This window comes from Dermacentor albipictus, chromosome 4 (genome assembly GCF_038994185.2).
Source record: "Dermacentor albipictus isolate Rhodes 1998 colony chromosome 4, USDA_Dalb.pri_finalv2, whole genome shotgun sequence".
NCBI classification, from domain to species: Eukaryota; Metazoa; Arthropoda; class Arachnida; order Ixodida; family Ixodidae; genus Dermacentor; species Dermacentor albipictus.
In genome coordinates, this window is record NC_091824.1 from 21013723 (window position 1) to 21029194 (window position 15472).

Consider the following 15472-nt stretch of genomic DNA (forward strand, 5'->3'; position numbering starts at 1 on the left):
GACATTGGCCTAGAGTCGGATGACTAGCTCTACTGTTGCCAAACCCCGCGAAAGCAATTTCATCAATATGTTCAGAGAGTGCAGCTGCTAACACGACGCACATATATTAAAGAAAATAAAGTTTTATGTCAGTATAATTGGATAGAACCGCTAAACAAACACATTTTCATTCGCAGTACGTGACCTGCATCACAACGCTGCAGAGGCACCAAATGAGGACAGGTCTTTCCGTCTAACGTATGTCCACCTGCAGTTACTGGTAACCATCGTTCACTCCGGTAAGTGAGCTACGATGTAACTGCAGTTAACAAGCCCGTGTAACTAAGGTATTGCGGTATTCCGGCAAGCGCGGGCGGTTTGCCGGATTAGCGGGGGCGTAAACATGAGCGGCTAGATTGGTGGCGCCAGCTGGTGGGGCAAATATTAACCACATAAATACAGAGCCTATTACTATATTTTTCATAGCTGCGGGTGTAAATTTTCTCCAGCGGCATAATCATGTTCACAATTACGCCACTGCAGAAAATTTGCACCGGCAGGGAAGCAGAATAAAGTAGGTTACTGCAATTTTAGCTCTGCGCTTGTCTGGTTGAGCTCTACAACACCAGGCGGCTGCACCGCTCCGGCCGCTCACGTTTACGCCCCCGACCCTCCGGTAATCCGACCAAAGCACCCCCGTTTGCCGGAATAGCGGACATGCTAAAAGTCTCTACTGTGCAAGAATTATTTTCCACCGGAATACACAGTTCATAGATGTGACCGCGTGTATGATGCGCGTGTTACAAACGTCAGTGGTGCCCTAATTGCCGTCCGGAATTATCTTAGCTTCACAAGGCGTGCAGACCTTGAAATGGTACCAGAGATTGTGTGGGTTGAAATTCCTGTTCAAAGTGCCAAGAATTTGTTGCTCTGCGTAACCTACTTCCCTCCTAGCATGAGTAACGTGCAGTGTTCTAACCATATGAGTAACTTAGTTGAAATTATTGATGCTGCAAATTGTAATGTCCAGGTAGCTGGCGATTTCAATGTTTCGTCTATTCTTTAGGTTTCTTAACGCGCGACATCTGTGCCTTTATCATCACCTCGCTGCGATGCGCTGTTCTTCTTTATCGAATTTCTTGGATTAACACAGTTTAACACGGTTCCGAATTCCACTGGTAATGTTTTAGGTCCGATTCTGGCTAATTTCTGCGTAGCTAGTTTTTCTGTTGCTGTTAGCGGTTTGGTTCCTGTGGGCCATTGGCATGTTCCGCTCGAATTCTTAATTTTTCTAGAGACGATTTATGTGTTGGGTGAGCCTGTTCGCTCGTTTATTTTACAAACGCCAACTATCTAGGTCATTACCACTATTTGAATGATGCAGATTGGTCTGAATTGTACCGTACTACAGACATCAACAAAGCAGTTGTTGATGTCTGAATCCTTACTGATATTGTAAAATGTGCTTTAGAAGCCATCATTTCCTGCAAAGAGTTTCGTCCCGCTCGCTATCCTACGTGGTTTTCTAAGGAATTACGCGGTCTACTGCGTAAAAAGCTAAGGTGCCATAGGAAATTCAAGACAACCGAATCATTGGAATGGTACGAAAAATTGAGTGTCTGGAGAGGAACAGGTAAAATTCGCAATGCGTAGGGACAGTGATGCATACATTGAGTTTGTCGAAGACCGCGTAAAATGCGATCCAAAACGTTTCTGCTCCTAATTAAAGATAGCTGTTCTGAGGGGGCTCAGATTTATGTCATAAATCATTCATCTCATGACATTCTTAGAAACTGCGACGATATTGCCAATGCATTTGCAGAACATTTTTTCTCGGTTTTCCTAAATAAAGCGCATGCTAATAGCTCTGGTGACTGGCAGTATGGCTTCAGTGACAATTTCAGCATTTCAAATTTTACAGAACGCGAAATTGCGGCGGCCGTAAATTCAAACCAAAGCATCCTCTTGCTAACAACCGTATACGAGCTTTTGTTATCAAAGACTGTTCCTCTATTTTTGTTCATGTCCTTACGCACATCTTTAATCTTGCTTTGCATACAGGTGTCAGTCCTTCCTGTTGGAAGAATCCAATAGTTGTGGCAGTTCATAAAAGTGGCAGCATGATTGACATAAACATTTATCGCCCCATGTCCCTCTTGCCTCCGCATGCAAAAGTGTTTGAAATAGCTATATTTACACATGTGTTGTTTTTCCTTAAGCATAAGATTAGTGTATACGGATATGCTTTGTTCATGGTAGGTTTGTGGAAATAAATATTATTTCTTTTCTTGGTGCTGCAGCACCCGCTGTTGCTAACCCAAGACAGTTAGTCACCGTATACTTCGACTTGTCAAAAGCATTTAATGTAGTTTCTCAAGACCTTCTTATTCACAAACTCGTTAGTTACGGCGTTAGTACTAGCCTACGCATGCAGACTACCTGTCAACCCGGTTATATTAAGTTTGCGTCGGTGCTAAATACTTATGAACCAACTTCCGGTGTTTTGCAAGGGTCGATTTTAGGCCCATTATTTTTCAATATCTGTGCTAGTAACCTTCAAGGATGTTTGTGTTGTTCGCGTCTCCTTTTATACGCTGACAAAATTAAACTTTACCGTGAAATAGAATCAGAGCAGGATTGTGAGTTATTACACGAAGATGAGAATTTTCTAGCGGAGTGGTGGGCTTGCAACTTTTTGCTCATTAATCCAACCAAGGCGATGATTTCATTCAATCGGAAAATTTACCCTTTACTATACGAATACTCATTTGATAAAATTCCTTTGAATAGAGCGAATTCTCCACTCCACTTAGGAATATTGATTTACTCCCGGCTAACTTTCTAAGAACACGTTTCAAGCATCGTTAATGTATCCTACAGGAAGTTAAGCCTCATATCAAGGATGACTAAAAAGTTTACTAATGTGAACTGCGTTATTCTCTTGTCTTCCTCCTTTGTCCTCTCTAAGTTAGAGTATAGTTTTGTTGTATGTACCTGTATTAATTTGACCAATGTCGTGAAAACTGAAAGTGTTCAGCGACTTTTCATGCGTATTCTATACGATCGATTTCTTGGACGCCGTGTATTTTATGCCTATGAGGGTGTACTGCACATGTTTAAGATTAGGCCCTTAGAAATGAGGCGGAGATATCGTGTTAGTTATTCTTGTACAACCTAACTCACAACCACTCCTCCTATTCGAGAGAGAGAGAGAGAGAGACAAAAAATGATGCATAGAATGGCAGGGTTACTGTCAGCTGTAACGTTCTGCGTGCCTTGCCTTAACATGCGTAATTCTAGCATTTTCTGCGCGAATTTCTCTTTCCCTTCTAAAGCTATAACACGTCTTGTAACATAGAAAAATACCTTGCGTCATGATCTTGATATATTAAAATCTATTACGTGCTCATTATCTGACTTCTGCATTTGATTAATTCGATATTTCCTTGCACTTTGTAGCACTGTTGTTTGAGATATTCCGTTTTGTTTTTCGGTTTTATATTCTCTGTGTAACACAAGTGCCCCAATAATAAGGCGTGAGGCTGTTCTTGGGCACTTTCAGGAAATAAATAAATGAAATGAAATATTTGCCGATTAAGTTTAGATAACTGAAAAGCCCATTCTTGTGAATGAAATATTAGATCGTCGTTCAGTGTTTCTAGAAATACACTCTAAAGTTACGAGACTGCACATATAAACTAATGGAATGCTAGATAATGCTGCAGGAGTGTGAAATTTGCTTGGCTTGAAATAAGGAATCACGTTAGTAACCTAAATAGTGTAACACAATTTCAGAAATTTTCCTATAAGCGTTCCCTATAAGAATCTACATTGCTGTCACAACATGGGAACCGATAAGTGGGAAAATGTGAGTTAAGTGGATTTATCACTGCCTCACCATTGTGTCCTCAGAAGTATAGTCTATTTAGATATTTACGGATGTGCTAAAGTAAACTCAATCGATTGTCGAGCTTGCCCTATTGCAAAGTCCAGTGGCCCTGGCACAGTGCGATACCTGATTATTGGACCAGTGTGGAGCTGGGTACTAGGACACTGGACCTAGGGACGCAAAATGCTCGAGTACGGGTAAGGGCGCAAAATGAGTTTTTATTTTAGTTTGCACAATTTTTGTAATACGACGATTATAAATACAACCAAATCGCATACCCTGTGATAAAATAATACCGTAGTAATTTCCCTCGAAAAGCGAAGCATCAATAGCAGTAACAAATTGTCAGACAGCAGTACGAAGTAGGGTTAGTAGCGGTATCGGTCGTATGAAATCGTTAATTTTGGATCAGTAACTAACAAGCATTGTGTCGCACTTGCAGAGGCAAACCAGAACACAACTCACTCGACGACCGCCGACCCACGCTGTCATAACGCTGGGGCGCTATAACGTAAAGCCATTCCAAACTTTCTATTCGAATTCTGCAATCAGCGCTCCACCGTTGGTAACAAAATTTCGGACCACCGCCAATTCGCCTGTCTGACACGCGACGTCACGAAAACGTCGAAAATGCCCGATTTGATGTGATTTGTGCACACTGATTATGCGTGATTGTACTGAACGAAATAAACATACTTATCTCTGATTCGATGCCTTTCTCGCGATTAGTCCTCTGCTATGGGTAAAGCGTTTTCGGGCTGCGCTTACTTCGCCTCGCTCTCCCGCGACGTCATAAAACCGCGAAAAGTCATCGCGTCAAACTGACGTGTAAGCGTTAAAGGCGCAATAACGTGCCGAACAGAACTGAATTCTTTTTCTGAATAGCCGAGCAGTTCCTTGTTCCGAAAGGAATAGAAGATGGCCGCCTGCCGATCGCTCTGGCACTGGCATATCGGAGCTGGCCGGGAGCATGGATTTATTTGCGTATAATAAGCATTTTTTGCGTGGTAGCGTAACGTAATCGAGCCCTTTTGGCACATATACATCACTTTTCCAACTCTTGTTTGCTGAGGATCAGTTTTAGCAGCAAGATGTAGCAGCAACCTTCCGTTGCACGCCGCCGAAAGTTTCGACCAGCCATCGCAAGCTAAGCTAGGGAAATACGGACCAATCACAGACCCTCGCTCACGTTCAGTGAGGTTACCACGCATTACTATCCGTCAAGACGGGTATTCCCCATCCCGAACCCCGCCTTATGCAAGGCGCGGGCGGTGACCCTTCGACTTTTGCAAGCCCGTGTGTATCCTAACGTTGCGGTTCTTCATGCGATATACCCTGAAAGGTATCACAGTGTGGACTGCCCTGCATGTGGACTAAGGGCAACATTGGACCATGTGTTGTAGGAGTGCGAAGCCATCGGCTCCTCCTTCAGGGAGGATAGGTGGGCTGCGCTCTTGGGCAGCCCGAACTTAAGGACCAAACCCTGGCCGTCCAGAGTGCCCGCGTTCGGGCCATCAAGTTCGGCTTGCCGGTCCCTGCGTGGGACTGGCTCGGTGGCGCGGTGTCTACCCTGCGTCTTCTCTGGACGGAAATCAAGGTATTTTACTCACTCACTTACTCATCACAAACGCCGGCACCACCCTTCTCATCCGGTTACCTGCTTTCACTGTGCTGGATCGGCCTCATTGAAATCTTCCCCACTTGAGCGTGCTCCTCACGTCGTGTCAGCCAATTAGATAAAAAAAAACTGCTCAATGTAGACAATGCTATTCGCTTTAAAAGCAAAATAAGTGTCCTCCTACAAACAAGGACCGTGTTTGATTGGGCTTTTTAAACAACGTTGCGGGTGACCGCTCGATGCTCGCGTCGGTGGTTGCGTAATCTGAGGTCAGGAGATTGTAATAAGAGCACATTGGAATAGGTTTACGTTATAGGGCCCTTGGCATGAGAAAGAGTGGCAGCAGCTGCGAGCGAGTTGTCCTTCATGCTGCCTCCCGCTCCAACGCGAACCAAGCGGCGAGAAGACAGCGCACACGAAGCCATAAGCCCTCGGCGTGCCTAGACTCTGCAGCCTACGCAGATAGCTTTGACGAATGGTCCGCGCTCAGCCATGCCATACGCTGCCAACGCCGGTGAAGAACATCCCAAGCCCCCGCGCTTCCTTGCACGTGGCAAGACAGCGCGCTTCGTCCTCGCCTTCTTGCCTCTGGCATGCGTGATCGAGCCCCCATGCTTCTTGGCTCACCCTTGCAAGCTCGCACTCTCACCCACAGCACATGGCACTCGAACACGATGTTATCGCATTTGGACTTGATACGGAACATCACGGCTATACGGCGGAAATGCGCCTCAACTTTGAGTATGATTGATACCACAATAAAAATAACAACGCCAAAAGAAAGAAAACGCTCGATCCGCTGATCTTCAGATTCGAAGTCTGATGCACTTAACACGCCACCACACGACGACGAAATCTAGTTTACCTTTCTTTCCTCCAGGTAGCAGCTGCTTTCTATTAACCGTCTTGTCTTTCATTGTGTCCAATGGGACACATATTGGAGTATCGTAGTGTGTATGACACGCAAACCGAAGACAGCTCATCTGTTTAGAATGGCTTACCCAGAATCAAAAATTCATTCTGGAAGTGAAAGGGAAAAGAAAAATGGAAGAAAAGCGATCAGCCCTATGAATAAGTGATTCGGGCCGGCTCACTGGGCGATGAGGCATTATTATTAGGTATAGGTATTTATTGATGTAACTTCATGTATTGTCATTCACCCATATTACCGATGCATTGTCATTATGCCGATTATTCGCCACCCTGGCCTCCGCCAAGCTGTCTGCTTTCAGCTTTCTTGCCAGGAGAGCGTTTAACACAATGTTGTATGTGTGCTCTGTATACTCTGACCATGTATACTCTGACCAGGAGCACCCAAACTCGAGCACCGCACCATGAGGAATTTTCATTATTAAACGAGTATCTACCTAGCACATCACTGTGAATTCCTGTGTGACCAGTTCTCAGTGCGATTAGAGCCAGTGTACGCCCAGTTCACCAGTGAGCTCCTAATGCTCCCATTATGATCCATTGCGTTTGAAGGCCCAGGGACATGCTGTCTTTTTTTTACGCTGGTGTATCATTTTCACTAACGGTTTTTACAGAATTTCGAATGGCGGGCCCATTCCTGAGATGGCCCATCGATAATGTAAGATGACGGCTGCATTTAGGGTTGTCCTTACATACTTAGCAGATATAGCAGATACTTAAATATGTCCCCGCAGGATTCGAACGTACGATTACCCCCAGCCCAAATTGACGCTCAACGACGAGACCATGGCTGCAGTTAATACATTCTCTGCTCTGCCAGGGTTTGTGCATTGAAACAAGAGTAAACGAGTGAATGGAAGACAAAAAGAAAAATCACATTTTGTATATTTGAGGCTTTGCATTCTTTTCATTCAGTTCAGAATTTGATCAGTTGGGAGAAATCAGTTTATGTTTAACAGCGTCCGTAAGAGCGAAAAAAAAAAGTGAAAATTCACACAACTCACCTAATCCGGAATCCAGATACTATAGATGCTTAAGCTCATGGTGATGCAAAATAGCGACAGGATGGACATCGTAGATGCTCTAGAAAAACCTGTAATGGATAGAGAAATGAGGGAAAAGCAGCGAGAGAAATATCTAATCGCTAATTATTGATCCGTGCTGCAAAAACTAAGCTTTAAGATAGTGAGTCTGACTGCATCACATCAGAAGCATTAACAGATTCGGGCACCTCACTATCTTTCATTTGAAATTTAACATTGAAAACTAATTGAATACAAAAGTGTGCGACGGTTGACCTTTTCCTTTGGTCCTGTTTCTGAGTTTGTGACTTTGCGCGCTTTCTGTATTCAAACGAGCATATCTTTCTGCTCACGCGTGTTTTATGGGGAAGGTGAACTTCAACGAAAGGTACCTTGCAGGCTCTTTAATTGCATGCCATCTTATGGTGAGTACCCCTGGAATTCTGGTAGCGAAAGTTTCTCTGTAACGCAAGCGTGACGAGAATACAGAGGGATCCATAAAATATACATGGGGTAGTGGTAGGTTACTTCAGATATTGGAGTGCGTCAACCTAAATATGAAGGTGATATGGGAGTGGGCCAGCCTAAATTTAGTGGTGATATGGGACTGGAACAACTTGAAATTTGGAGGTGGGTCAACGTTAATTTGAAGACAAAAAGCAAAAACTAAGTAACAGACGAGTCAAAGAACGCTACGCATTGTGAGACAGGTCCCTGAACTTCTGTAGCATTTTTTCCGCAATTATTTTCACTATGAAGGCATTCCGACAAAGAGCACACACGAAATATTGTTAACCTACTCCGTGCTTATTTATTATTTATTAGGCCACCGTGCTTTACAGCTCCTATATCAGGCATGACCGTGAAAATGATGACAAGTGACAACTATTCCCCACTGTCCTAAGCACTTCCGTTTGGCTACATTATTCAGTGTATGCACAATATGCCTTCCCTCAATAGATCCCGTCATAAGCGTATAAGTTTAAAAAGCGTCGACAAGAGTTTTCTAGCAGTTTTGGTAAGCAGTGGGAGTTCTTCAGCATATATAGAAGGAAATCCACAGCGCAAACGACATAACGGAGTCAAGACGACGGACACCGCGCTTGCAAACAATAAATATTTGTTGCGCATCAACTGCACCGTATTATTCACCGGCCACTGTTGACGGCATAATACTGCGCATTGAATAAGCAACCTATTTGAATACAGTGCCGAAATACAGACGGTCCGCTAAAACAAGAATCACTGTCTTTGTATTTGCGAAAAGCTTCACTAATATCACGGGTATCAATGTTGCTTTCTCTGACCTTTGAAAAACATGCAGATTCATAGAATTTTTTCACAAACACGTTTTTACCGCGTCCTGCCAAATTCTTGGACACTGAATGCTTAAGCGGGAGCGCTCGCTTCCATGAACGATAATTAACACAGCGACCTGGTTGCCTAATGTAACTGGGACGCATGACAGCGAATCTATAAACAAGCGCGCACGTGCCTTGAATGAAGCATCGCTCATGTTTCTTTTCACATTCCCGTTCTTTCAGACATTCTTTGATTTGCATGGATAGTTCACATACGTAGTTCAGGTAGACTGAAACGAGGAAAATAACGCTCAAGAAATTCAATTCCTGCAGCCGTTATTTATTCAGAGTAATCTTACGCGCATTTACAGGAGAGAAAACTTTTTCCTCGAAGTTTTAAGGCCGTTACATTAGTCACAAAATTTCACACTTGAGGTTGATGCAAAATGGCATTAATGACAACATAGGTATCGGGAGGATGGAATCTATCTTTAATGAAAATTCGTGAATTCTGAACGACCCACCGCGAATTGTGTAGTGGCTATGGTGTTAGGCTGCTAAGCACGAGGTCGTGGGATCTAATACCGGCCACTGTGGCCGCATTTTGATGGGGACGAAATCGGAAAGCCCCCGTGTGCTTAGCACACGTTAAACAACCCCAGGTGGTACAAATTTCCGAAGTCAGGTCGTCGTTCTGGCCCCTAAAACCCCATTTTTTTTTAAATTTTAATGCTGAACTACTGTAATCAATGAAAATAATTATGCCGGAACTTGTTTTTTAGACTTCTACAAATGTCAATAATAAACATATTTACTGTGACTAACGTGTCTAGTGTTTGTTAATTAGGAGCATTTATAATATTTTTACGACACCTGAGGAATCAACAATTGCTAACTTTCAACGCGTTGACGGATTAGGTAGCTAAGTTTGCATTTGCGTGCTTGCTCAAAAAATGTGCCAGCTTTATCAAATCATGTGTTGAAGCGTGAGCGAGTTATTAACGGTTGGTTTCGACGGTGTTCTCAACAGACGCGCACTGAGGAAGTTTCAATCGCGGTTTGTTTCTTATTTTCTTAGTAGGTGTGCGCTGGGAACGCCTTACCAAACCAAATTCATATTTATCTTGTTGCGGTACTTCTTAAAGCACCAGTAAATTATACAGAACCAACACTCACCGTAAGCTCCCCAGGTCAGTTCTGCGAAGACAGGGAGATAAAATAAAAGAGAGTAATCAATTGAACATCTGCACAATCTGATGCACATATATGCAGTATGAACTAGACTTTAAAGAAACAATGCCACTGCATCAGAAAACTTCGAAAAAACAGGCTATGTGCAGCCTAACCAAGTTTCCCCCCTGAACATATTGGCATTCAAGCTGAGTAAAAAAAGAATCGCCTTGCGCGTTTTGTTCCTCTAGGAAGGAGGGTAAAAAAAGCAGTGAAGTTACATTCGGGAGACGAAGATCTAAACTACGTGTAACATAAAATCGGCTCAGGCCATGAGTAAATAAAGAACTTCAGCGCAAACAGCGCGAAAATCAGGACGTCAGCAAAGGACAGACAACTGCGCCGACGAGGTCCTTTTCTCACATGCTGTTTTTGCACTGTTTACGCTAACGTAATGAAGCACACCGTCGAATGCGCACGCTTCTGTAAATCAGTGACTTCGTCCTTGTACAGTTACACCTCGCAAGCTACTTACAAGATTTCAAACCAAATTTATCCTACTTATACCGCGTCCGTAAGAAGACGAAATTATTTACGAGCCCTCTATTGTACCGGAAGTCCAATGAAGTTGTTCTTCGTCCTATCGGCTTGAAAATACATCATCGCCAATTCAGTAACTTAATTACCGTACAAGTAATTCACTATGTACTAATTTCCGAATTCGCAACATCCACACTAGAAGTGCCTCTTGCACATGGTCATTCTCGATTATCAACATCATTTCCATGAACACCAGATGAATATTTTACTTCATAAGCAAATTCGGCGTTCGCAGACGCTGCACGGCTGACGTGCGCATTCAGAAGGTGCCCCTGCAGTTCCATTTCTCCAATCTGGTGTGTCGTGTTTGGTGCGCTCGTTTGCTTATTTAGAGAAAAAATTATAATCTATGTATCTAGCCAAAGCAGACGAAAACACAAGAGGGCGCATCTTTTGCAATATTTTATGGACTTCATCAAGACATGAAGTAAGGTAACTGGCACACACTTTATTTAGAAATCCGGAACTAGTCCATCATTTTTTTTCAGTTTTTCATTTTCGCCTCCTGGTGCAACGTATTTCATAACAAAAGATATAATTTATGTGGCGAAGCGTAATGCAGGTGCTTCTACAAATAAAATGGCGCTCAAGTGTTTTGATGTTGCTGTTGTAAATGTTCTCAGGTAGAAGCTATTCTAGCGTACTTCCCATAATAAACAGCCCGCACATGCTTATCATGTCGCAGTCGTCGTCATAAAGAGACATGGCGTAGTGGCCGCGTTCTTGATCAGTACAAACTGTTTCGTAGCAATCTTAACTGGAGCAGACAAATTAGAGGTTTTATCAGCCGTTAACGGTACTTAGTATATATCATGGACGTCCAAGTATTGAAAATACCTTGACATTCATCCTCTTCGTCCTTACACTAAATTTAATCGGAACAATGCGATTTCTTGCCCTCTGCTGACGTCTGCCGAAAGACGCAATACCATCATTCATACAACTGCCGAACTCTCACCAGCGCACCTTTTCCGCGTGGCAGTAACTCTTGCCAAGAAGCATTGCGCTTTAGAGGATGTATTTGTTCGGCTTCCAGCATTACCAAAAGTGCGACGCCAAATCTTGCCAACGCCTATTATTTGTACATTCATTTTTACGCCACTGTGCCGGGTCAGAATTTAGTTCTGGCACTCTGCAACCCATTGAGGAATGGCCTGCACAATGCTTCATTTTGCCTAATTTTCTATAAGGCATCTTGCTCAAAGCCGTCTGGGCAGAGTTCAGCTTTATGGAGAGTTCAAGTTCATCGCCTTAGCCACTCGGCAACGACTGCGCATTTTATAGAGTTACATTCGGGCATTATCTACAGTGTGAGTAAAGCAGTTACTACTGCAGTAACTCACAAATTTTTACACGAAAATCTGTGCAATGGAGTGCTCGCAAAGCTTGATCAAAGCTTCGCGATATAGGCTACTGAATAAAGGCAGAAGTGACGAAGCAGTCGCAGCTCACCTTGCGCAAGGCTTAACCTCTGCGTCTGTGCGTAGTTGCTGTATGGAAACTCCAGCACACACTCGAACAGGTCGGCCAGGGATGACAGCTGGCTTTCTGCCATGTCGGCGTGTAGAACCACTTCGAAGAGCCCTTCCGCCGTGGCTCTAGTAAAGGTTCGCACACCGGCTTCTCCCACGGGTCTCCGCCGGCCGCCTTTTATGAGGAACAGCTTCAGCTCCGGCTTGGGGTACATTCCCCGAGCCGCACACAACAACCGCACGGAAGGTTCTTGAGATCGCAGTCGCGGATTTTGGTCTGCAAGCTGCAGTGAATTGCTGTAGTTGAAAGAAAACGATTTCGCCGGAACTGAAACAAAAGAGAATCAAGTGAAATTATTAGGGATGACTAAACGAGTGCTAAATAATATCAAGCTGTGGCCCTCTTACCCAAAATGCTAAATGCGCTGTGAATTTCGTGCGTTATCTCACTTTGAAAATCAGAAGTCTAACTGCACCTCCATGGTTTTGCCAGTGTCATCTCGTCTGACATTACGTCTGGCAGACAGTTCCTGGTAGTCTACCATTGATTTGAATCCAACCGAGTCGTTAGCGCGATTCCAATGCAAAACAAAACGATGCCGAAGTGAACAGCGCACCGGTTCAGCGCTAGAAGACTAACGAATACATTAATAAAGTGCAAACTTTTTGCGCTCTTCAACAGTCACAAAGAAATGTCCACTTTTCACAATCAACCTATATACTTAATTTAACAGTACTCCTGGTCTTATCGTAGATTATAGCCTGAAATGAGCATAAATTTTATTATCAATTTTCCTGGTGCATAAAAAAACACAATACCGTTCAATAACATTAGAATAATTAGATACAACAACAGCACTTTCAGTCATAACTGCAACATAAGAATATGCAACACACCTAAAGCGAAGCACTCCTCTCGCTAAAAACTGGCCGTGTCTAAACGTTTACTTCGTATCCCTGATATTTAACCAAGATCTGCACTTAGTGGAATGTTTTACTTGTTTTAAATAGCTTTTGTACGGAGGAGACAAGACATTATTAGCGGCTTAGCAGACATCGCGCTCCTGCCGCTCTTAGAAGTCTCGCATTCATGACTGGCTGTACCACCCTCCTCCACCGCGCTGCCATTACCAAACCACAATTAGGGGTATCTATAAAGGCGCAGGAGAAGCAGCGAACAAGGTGTTCGCGCGTGCGATAAAGGTTTTTGTGTTTTAGTGCAAAGAACCGGATTGTTCTCGGCCATTGGCGCAAAGCTCCACCCTCACGCATTATTGATCGTACGTACTTAGGATGTCATCTTTGGCAAACAGCATATTAAGCTCTCGGCTGTCGTTTTATTAGTGAGCCTTAATGGCAGCGGCAACAATTATTGAAAACGTGATCGCTGCTTCTTGTATTTCCTTTTCGCGATAACGGGAAGGGCCGCAGTGGAATGGCTCGTGAGTGTGCTGAAGTAGTGGTTGTTTGCTGTGGTTTACGACAGCTCCTTTCTTTAACTAATACTTGCAAAGAATTACGTATATCACAGAAGTTTTTATAGAATGACCTCCATGCTCAGTGTGATTTTCGAAAAACGTCTGTTCAAGAGGTTCTTCGCTCTGTTATTTATGAACTTTGTGCACGAAAGCACCACAAAGAATAATTGCGTTGAGGAAGAAAATTTATTGAAACAAGTACTGCGCAACATTATCACAGATGTATTCGGTAATTATACGATGAGAGTGAAAGAAAAAAAATCGCTGCTGCAGGCAACGCATGGAATTATACAAAGTGTACGCACTGTACAGTTCTCGGGCACAATTTAACTACAAACCTTAGGGAGTATGTTGCGTGACAAATCCTATGGAACAATCCTCACGGATCGATTCAATTTTGACGGCCATGCATACGTAAGAGCAGATGTACTCTTGAAAAGGGCTTAAATACCGAACCGACATTCTTATGCCATGAATCTTATCAAAAGGTTATCACTCACTAAGGCTGCCTTAAAAAACAGGCTAATGAAATACGCATAAAATACGAGATTGAGAACGGAGTTTCTGGCTAAATGTTTTCGACCAACACTGAATGACAAGCAGAAAGCGTGATTTTTTGCTTTATAGCAGGAACACTGGACGAAGAAGTTTCCCACGTGACCCACTGTCTTTTGAATGCAAGGTCAGAGGAGCCAGACCAATCAAAGATATACAGCTGCAGCGGTGTCACACATGTGATACAAAGCAAATGAAATGTGCACCTATGGTTCATACATGGTGACGACTGTTCATAAAAATTGAAAACGAAGCGTCAGGTGGCTTAGAGTGAAGCGCACTTCTAGTTTCCTAACTGGGATTTGTACCCTATTGCTGAAAGAATTTCCGCAAGAAGTCTTTTTGTTGATGGTTGTTATGCTTGATGGGTTTTGAACATTTAGATACAACATAAACATTTTCCTGCGTATTTATTTTTCCCGCAAGAAAGGGTTCAAGAACACTTATAATGCATTATTTTATGTTGAGTTATAAGCGGTTAAATGCAGTGCTTGAAATTGTTAGCCTGCGTTCATGTAGGTAAACTATTGCTGCTGTTTGCAAAAAAAGGAGAAAAAATTGTAGGTTAATTTGCTTTCTCGTGAAGTTTCTGAGCTAATGTTGACAAGACTGCAGCACTTACTGGCACTCCAGGAACTTTATTGCTTGCTTTATATGTATGTAACCTGTAATAATCTGCCTGATCTACAAAGAATGATATATACAGATATTTTGGAATTGTAACGTCTACTTCCATTCATCAAAGGGCATCATATTGAATTATTGCCGTAGTCCGTGAATCAACACAATGCTCCGAAATGTACTTAGGAACACACAGAACGATGATGATGATGATAGTGGTGACACTTCTTTATGGCTCGTAGGCACTAATGGAGTTGGGCATAAAATGGAGGGGCCGAATCCAGCTGAAGAGAATTCTTAGTTGAAGAGGAGAATTCATGTGTAAGCGATAATATCGCATGTCATCACTCCTCGAGTGCACCACTTGGTCTTCTTCACTAAATAGCATATATTTAGTTTTGTTGCGTAAGGCTATGATCAGGGACATGACTGACAGGGAGCAAGGTTTCACATGGTTGATTATCAACAGAGGTCTTCATTGCACGCTTGGAGCATGTGTGTAAGAAAAGAAAGACAGAAAAGACGAATTTTGGGAGATTTCAGCACTCTTTTACTTCAGCAGGGAGCAATCTTCTGTTGCAGACAGAGTAACATTGCTGGCTCGCATGACCTTAGATACAGCGTGTATTTTCTCAAATGGGGCAGTAAAAGTGTCGCGATGAAGAAGACTAGGACGGGCAAACTGAAGAGGATGAGGGTGAATTGCGTGTTGTCGCTAGCGCTTCGGTCGCCATGCTTTAGGATGTAGGCTTGAGTAGATGCAAGAATCTCGTCGGCAGACAGCGCCGGAAGTTCAAGGATGACCCATTCGTAACCTACGTGGACGTAGAGGCATAC

At 43.3% G+C, this 15472-nt stretch overlaps 1 protein-coding gene across 1 annotated transcript in view; it reads right to left on the reverse strand.

Moving 5' to 3' along the window:
* The window catches only part of LOC135915142 (uncharacterized), a 110943-nt gene that overhangs the window by 22686 nt on the left and 72785 nt on the right, over positions 1-15472 (reverse strand). Inside the window, exons 3-5 of the mRNA XM_065448145.2 lie at positions 11962-12309; positions 9916-9936; positions 7421-7509 (exon numbers count right to left, since the gene is read on the reverse strand). Of these exons, the coding sequence (XP_065304217.2) occupies positions 7421-7509; positions 9916-9936; positions 11962-12309 (458 nt within the window). The remainder of the gene's footprint in view (positions 1-7420; positions 7510-9915; positions 9937-11961; positions 12310-15472) is intronic.